The following is a 7,498-nucleotide window of genomic DNA, read 5'->3' on the forward strand; positions in this document are numbered from 1 at the left end:
CTTATTGTCTGCATTTAAATATTTTATAGTTAGCATTTGCCTTTTTCCATTTCTTAGTAAAAAAACCTGGAACTTATTAAGTAGATAGTGGCAGAAAAACAATTTTAAAATCTTTAAATCACTAAAACATTAAATAATCAATATTCTATTCTGCAACTACAGACTATTCCATATTTTTCCTATTTTTAAATGAAGTTTTAGGAATTTCAGTTTTTGCATTTTGATTTATGAACAATTTTGAATTCATATTTTTATATGGTATGATGCAGGGGTAGTTATTTTTGTATATGGATGTCTGCTATAGACTGGATGTTTGTGTAACCCCAAAATTCATATATTAAATCCTAACATCCAATGTTATGGTATTTCGAGGTGAGACCTTTAGGAAGTGTTTCGATCATGTGGTGAAGCTGTCATTAATGGGGTTAGTTCCATTATAAAAGAGACCTGGGTGGCTCAGTCGGTTAAGTGTCCAACTCTTGATTTTGGCTCTGGTCATGATCTCAGCGTTCATGAGTTCAAGCCCCACATCAGGTCTATGCTGACAGTGCAAAGTCTGCTTGGGATTCTCTCTCTCCCCCACTCCCTCTCTTTCGTTATCTCTCTCTCAAAAATAAATAAAACATTAAAAAAAGAAGACCCCAGAAACCTCCTTTGCCCCTTCTGTCGTGTGGAAACATATCTTTATGAACCAGGAATCAGGCCTCGCACCAGATACCAATTTGTCTGTGCCTTGATCTTAGACTTCCCAGATTCCAGAACTGTGAGAAATAAATGTTGTTTAAGCCACACAGTCCATAATATTTGTTATAGCAGTCAGAACTAAGACAACATCTAATTGTTCCAGAATCATTTATTGACAAGTCTCTTTTTCTTCACTGAATTACTTTGGGATCTTTAATTTTTTTTTTAATGTGTACTTATTTTTAAGAGAGAGAGAGAGCGCGAGCGAGTGGGGGAGGGGAAGAGAGAGAGGGAGACACGGAATTCGAAACAGGCTCTAGTCTCCGAGCTGTCAGCACAGAGCCCGACACCGGGCTCGAACTCACGAACTGCTGAGATCATGACCTGAGCCGAAGTTGGACACTTAACCAACTGAGCCACCCAGGTGCCCCACTTTGAGATCTTTTTAAAAAATGAATTGACTATATACACCTATTTCTGGAATGTATGTTTTATTCCATTGATCTGTATGTCTATCTTTATGCCAGTACTATACAGTCATGATTACTGTAGCTTTATAGTTGGTCTTGAAGTCAGGCAGTGAGTCCTCCAACTTTATTCTTCATTTTCAAAATATTCTGATTATCTTATGTCTTTGCTATTATCTGATTATCTTTGTGCTTTCCATATAACTTTTGGAATCTGTTTTCTGGGATTTCTATTGGGATGGCATTGAATTTATAGATCAGTTTTAGAGAAAATTTATTTCCATATTAACACTATTAAGTCTTCTAATCCACAAACAATTATCTTTTCAAACTCAGGACTCCTGATTCAAGCATAATTTATTAAGTACGTATGTCAAGGGATATCAGGCTGAATAAGAAAGTGTTTTGATAAAGGGACATACTGATGTGTTAAAGAAAATTCCTAACGTTGAGAGTTTTTAGTATTTTTCAGAGCACTATTACCGTTTTCAGTTGGAATTGATTTGCAGTGGAAAGGGGGTATTTTCAGCTGGAAACTCAGTTGTGTAACCTTATGTGTGTACAGGCCACTTCATGTTATATAGCAAGCCAGCCCTGAGACTTTTTAGAAAACTCGCACTTACATAAGAAAGGTATGTAAGTTTAGATATGGTTTCCCTGGGAAACTATAGTGTAGTGTTCAGTTCAAATCACCATCTACTGTCTGGTCCATAGATTAGTCTCAGGACACAGCCCCCTAGTGGACGCCTAATATTCAAGTCCTTTGAAGAGAAAAGAAACTCCAAGCACATATAAAATGTAAAGTGGTAATGACTATGCTAAGAACTATGTAATAAAGGGAAGCTCAAGCAGCTGTGGGGCAGTACCACCTGAGCAGGAACAACTCAGAAGTTGGGAGGGGGGGTATTATCCATACTCTTATCGCAGTCCAGTAGGGGCTTTGGCCCACTGGGGACTACAGGGAATCAGAGGGGCTTTGTCATCGTGAGGACTCCATATCAATAGCTGTTAGCAGAGGATATAGGGCAGAGCAGAACAGGAGTGCCCAGCAGATATTCAGAGACAGGTGGCACCCTCTTCTCAACTGCTTGGACTTGTTCCTCGGCACAGGTGAGACCTAACTTCAGCCCTCTCCTGAGTGTCTAACAGTCCAGGGTCCTACTATTGCAAAGGTGCCAGCCCAACATAGCTCACATACTCAGTATCCCATCTAATCCACTCAGTAATCTATGAGGTTAAATTTTATCCCCATTTCACAGACGACAAGAATGACCCTTACAGCACTGGATCTGTTGTTATAACCACTAGGTAGATTTCTCTAGCTATGAATCCCAGAGATAACATGAGTTTTACTTATCATTGTACATTCTGGAAGTCATGGGAATGGACACAATCACAAAGGAATGGCATGGAGGGGTCAGGTGACTGGACTTGTATTTGAGTAGAGATGAGACCTATTTTTGGCTACCATGCAGGAAAAACCATCACCTACTTTTTGGCATACACATTTTCAGAGCTTTCTCTGTGCACAAATCCATTATGCAAACATCTATATTTTTACAAAATGGGCCGATACTGTATATGTGGTTCTGAAAACTGTTTTTTCTTTATTGTTATTTTACAGTGTACCATGAACATCTCTTCCATGCACATGGGTGAAAATCCCCTACTGAAAGACAGAACACTGTAGTTGGATCAAAAGGCTGCTGGTAACGAAGAGTGACATTGAAAGTAAAGTATCAGCTTAAAGTTAAAGCACATAGCCTGGCAAATGCCTGCCAGGGAAAGCAGGGTCAGCAATATTCTCATTAGAGAAATCCGAATTGAAGGCAAAGACATTAAAGATATGGGATATCATGTAAGCCCCTTTGGCCTCTACCTCCACCTCTCATTCCTCTGACACCTCGTTGCCCCCTTGGGGCAAAGGGATCCTGTACATCTCTTTGCATCCAATGAAAACCACCCATTTTCTGCTTTTTCCTTAGCTCTTCCTGAGCCCTGGACACATCTCCACATTCTCTCATCATCTCCTCACTGCCCAAGTGCCTTTCCTGCAAGTCCTCCTGATAGTCCTTGGGGGAATCATCTGTCCCCCTGTCCGTTTTTCTTTTTGCTTTCCTAGGCACATAATCTTCAGCTGGGCGCTTTTCAGCAGCCCGCGACTCACTCTCAGCCATTGCCAGGGATTCTGGCTTGCCCTCACTGTGTGGTTTTCCCTCGTTTTCAGACTTGCCCTGCTTTTCTTGCTTTCCCTCATCTTCTGGTTGTCCCTTATCATCTGGCTGTCCCTCATTCTGGAGCTTTCCCTCATGCTCTGGATTCCCCTCCACTTCCAGCCTCTCTTCCTCATCTGATTTTTCTTCATCTTCTGTATCTACTTCATCTTCTGGTTTTCCCTCGATTTCCAGCTTTCCTTCATTTTCATTGTAGAGTTTTTCCATGTTGAGATTTCCCCTTCTTTTCCTATATTGGGGGGGGTGGGGTGAGAGGAGGAAGAGAAGATAAAGAAGACAAGGGAGACTGAGGGCTTGGAGGTAGAATGCAGGTACTGATTGTATTGGCATCTTTCCCCCTTGTCTGGGTTCCCTTGACCTGGCCCAACCCTCCAAGTGTGCCTTCTCCCCAACCATTGCCCCCACAATTCACCCCACACTTGAGAGCCAACCATTTCCTTGGCAGGCCCTACCACCTTCTGTACCATCCTTCAGAGTGGTGGGGTGGGTGCAAGATATGTGGTTGGGGGATGGGCACTGGGGCTCTCAAATTCTTTCCAATCTGTGCCCTCTACACCCTCCCCCCTCCGTTCCTGTCCAGTGCCCCTCCCCCCTTTCATTCACCTGCAGAGATTCTGGACAGGTTCTTCCTCTTTTTCTAGTCTTGCAGAGTGCTGGGGACAGACACACAGACCTGGAGACGGACAGGAGACAAGGGCGGTGCCTGTGCTCTCAGCCCACTGAAGTTTCTTTCCTGAATCTGGGCCCTCCTCATGCAACATTTCCCTCCCCTACCTCCCCAGCATCCCAGCCGCCATTACTTCCCAGGCCTCAGGCTCCAGACCAGGATGGTTTCCAAACTGTTTGGGTCTTGGTTACCCCCCTCCCCTGCAGACAAGCCATCCACCGCACGCCTTTTCCGCGGAGGTCAATATTTCCTCTTAGGTGCAGAGTGTGAGAGNACCAGGCAGCCACAGAAGATGGGGCAGGGTGGCAAAGAGGGGTCACCGAGAGAGCAGTCCAGAGGCTCCTCTACCGCAGGTGCTTTACCTGGCGCGCGTCTCAGGTCCTCTCACAGCATCTCTCTGAGATGTACGTCATTGCCAGCTGTGACAGCTGATCGCAGGGAGGGTACCCAACTTTGCCAAGAGTGCTCAGCAACTGAATCCCACAAGCTGCTTTCAAGACTGGCTCTGCCTGATTCCAGGGCTCTAGTGGTAGTTTCCGCCAGGAAGCCGAGCTGCCTGCCACCTTGAGTAGCTGTGTTTCTGGGCTTCCTCGCTCCTCAGCCCACATGTTCTCTCTTCCTGAGTGATTTATGTTCATTTCCCTCTAAGCACAGATGATTCTCAAATCTCCATCAACAGACTATCCTCTCAGCCTAGACTTAGACCAGTTTTTTGGTTGCCACCAGCAGTATAGGAGAGTGCTTGTTTCTTCACACTTTTTTTTTTAAACATTTATTTATTTTTGAGAGACAGAGAGAGAGAGAATCCGAAACGGGCTCTGGGCTCTGAGCTGTCAGCACAGAGTCCAACGTGGGACTGGAACTCACAAGGGGTGAGACCTGAGCCTAAGTCGGCCATTTAACCGATTGAGCCACCCAGGCGCCCCTCTTCACACCTTTTCCAAAATGTGTTGGAATACTTTTTTCACTAACATGATAGGTGAGTAGTAGTGTCTCAATGGTATTTTACTTTGAATGTTTATTGACAGTTTTAATATTGTGAATTGTCTGTTCATTTCTTTTCTACATTTTTCTACTGGCTTGTTGGTACTTCTCCCCTCAGTTTTCAGTATTCTTTTCACATTAATTATATTAGGTTTTTACATTATATATGTCTCAAATATTTACTTCGAGCTTGTTAGCTGCTTTTCTTCTTTGTATATGGTGTATTTCTGCCATGCATAAAAATAGTCAAATTTATCAACTTTTATTTTATTGACTCTAGATTTTGATTAATAGTTAAGAATTCATTTCCTACATGAGGTCAGAGAGGAATTCATCAATTTTTTTTTCTTTTTAGTACTTATTTAGTTAACTTTATCTTAAAAGCATCTATGGTTAGGAATGGAGGGTAACTGATACACCAGTGCCAAACTGAAGTGAATCTACTGCTGATTCAAGGCACTAGAGTAACAAAAATCAAAGCCCAAGGCTCATTACAAGGGGAGGAGTTTCCTAACAAACCATCACCCATATGATGCTGGGAACCTCAAATATTTCAGTTTAAAGGGTAATTGTAAACTGGAAATTACCTTCCATAAAGTCTTTTAGTTTGGCTGTGCAACATATAGGTGGATTAGTAAACTTGAAACTTTGAACAGATTATGGTGGTTCCAGCCAAGAAGAACCCTTATAAGCCCTGACCAAGGAAAACAAAATCTCTGGAGTAAGCATACATCATAGGCCCCAAATTATTTCAACTAGCAATTGTTCATGTACAATGTCCACAAAGAGAGATAACCAGGAATATAAATTAAAAAAGGTATCATAAGTAAGAAGCAGTAGAGACAACAGCCAACACAAATCAGTTAGCCTTGAATTATCTGAATCATCAGATAAAGATTATTAAACCACAATGCTTAGTGAATTTAGAAAAAAAATCCAATCTTGAAAATTTCAACAGGAAGCTAGAAATCAGAAAAAGTGAAAAACGGGGAATTCTAAAACTACAAAAACACATAGCTGAAATTAGAATCTCAATGGATGGCTTTAATATCAGATTAGATGCAGCTCAAAGAGAATTAAAGAACTAGAAATTATGTTCAGAAAAAAACTATCCATAAGGCTGCATAGGTATTCAAAAAGATGGAAAACAGAGATTAGAGGACATGATTAAGATCTAACAAATGTTTACTTGGAGTTCCAGAAGGAAAAGAGAAATGGAAGTGTTCAGAGGCAACCTTTGAGGATACAACTGAGGATTTTTCAGAACTGATGAAAGACATTGATCCATAGATCTAAGTCCAAGAAATCCCAAACAGGATAAAAAGAAACTCACACACAGATGCATAATAGTGAACTTGCAGAGAATCAAAGACAGAGAGAAAATCATAAAAGTAGCCAGAAAAAATAGAGGAACAAAAATTGAAAGGAACAAAAATTAGGCTGATTGATGGCTTCTCAATAGGAACAAGAGAAGTATGAAAATGGTAGAATGATGGCTTTAGTGACTTAAAAGAAATGCCAGCCAAAAAATTGATAACCAGCAAAAATACCTTCAAAATTGAAGGTGAAATGAAGACCTTTACAAATAAACAAAAACAGAGTTTGCCATGCATGAACCAAAGAAAATATTGAATGATATAGGGCATTTTTCAGATAATAGGAAAATGATCCCAGATAGAATACTGAGGTAACAAAAAGAGAAAACCAGAAATTAAAATGACAAATATGTACGTAAATTTAAATCAATACTACATAAAAAATAGTAACATGTTGTTAATTCATATCGACAAATAACATGAGTCAAGAGAACTGCAGTAAATGTATTTAAAATTCTGGCATTATTTGGGGAATCTATTAAAAGTACAAAATTAGTATTAGCCTTTGATAAGCCACGACTGTATCCTATAATTTCCAGAAAACCATTAAGGAAGAGTAAAAGTGTAAATCTTCTAAGCCAATAGAGAGGCAAAAATAAGAAAATAATCCTAAAGGTGAGAAAATTAACATAGATCAGAGAGGACACAGAGCGGGAACTTGATACAATGGTTAACTTATATCTATTAATATCAGTAAGTACATTACATGTAAGTGTAATTACACAGTAATATACTGTTTACAAAAGACATATCTGAAATATAAAAGTACATAGAGACTGAAAGTAAAGGTAGAAAAAATTGTATCATGAAAACACTAACCAAAAGAAAGTCATTGTAGTTAAATAACAAAATAGACTTTAAAGCAAAAAGCATTACAAAACATAAGAAGTGTTACTTTATGATATTTTTAAAAAATTTATAATATTTATTTTTAAGACAGAGATAAGAGTGGGGGAGGGGCAGGGAGCGTGAGATAGAGGATCTGAAACAGGCTCCATGCTGACAGCAGAGAGCCCGATGCAGGGCTCGAACCCATGAACCATGAAATCATGACCTGAGCTCAAGTTGGACACTAAACCAATTGAG

At 40.3% G+C, this 7,498-nt stretch overlaps 1 protein-coding gene across 1 annotated transcript; it reads right to left on the reverse strand.

The window, feature by feature from the left end:
- Nucleotides 1–2,733: 2,733 nt before the first annotated feature.
- LOC144234251 (transcription elongation factor A protein-like 3) lies at nucleotides 2,734–4,484 on the reverse strand. The gene is made up of 3 exons (XM_077767513.1): nucleotides 4,415–4,484; nucleotides 3,989–4,058; nucleotides 2,734–3,614 (listed from the first exon to the last, which is right to left on the reverse strand). Exon 3 carries the CDS (start codon nucleotides 3,590–3,592, stop codon nucleotides 2,990–2,992), a length of 603 nt encoding a protein of 200 aa, XP_077623639.1. The 5' UTR covers nucleotides 3,593–3,614; nucleotides 3,989–4,058; nucleotides 4,415–4,484; the 3' UTR covers nucleotides 2,734–2,989.
- Between the last annotated feature and the right edge of the window lie 3,014 nt (nucleotides 4,485–7,498).

The sequence above is a fragment of the Crocuta crocuta genome, unplaced genomic scaffold (assembly GCF_008692635.1).
Source record: "Crocuta crocuta isolate KB4526 unplaced genomic scaffold, BGI_CrCroc_1.0 scaffold851, whole genome shotgun sequence".
Lineage (NCBI taxonomy): Eukaryota > Metazoa > Chordata > Mammalia > Carnivora > Hyaenidae > Crocuta > Crocuta crocuta.

Excerpts from the sequence above, each read along its gene's own strand:
- LOC144234251 (XM_077767513.1), bottom strand. The coding sequence starts at position 3,592 with ATGGAAAAACTCTACAATGAAAATGAAGGAAAGCTGGAAATCGAGGGA.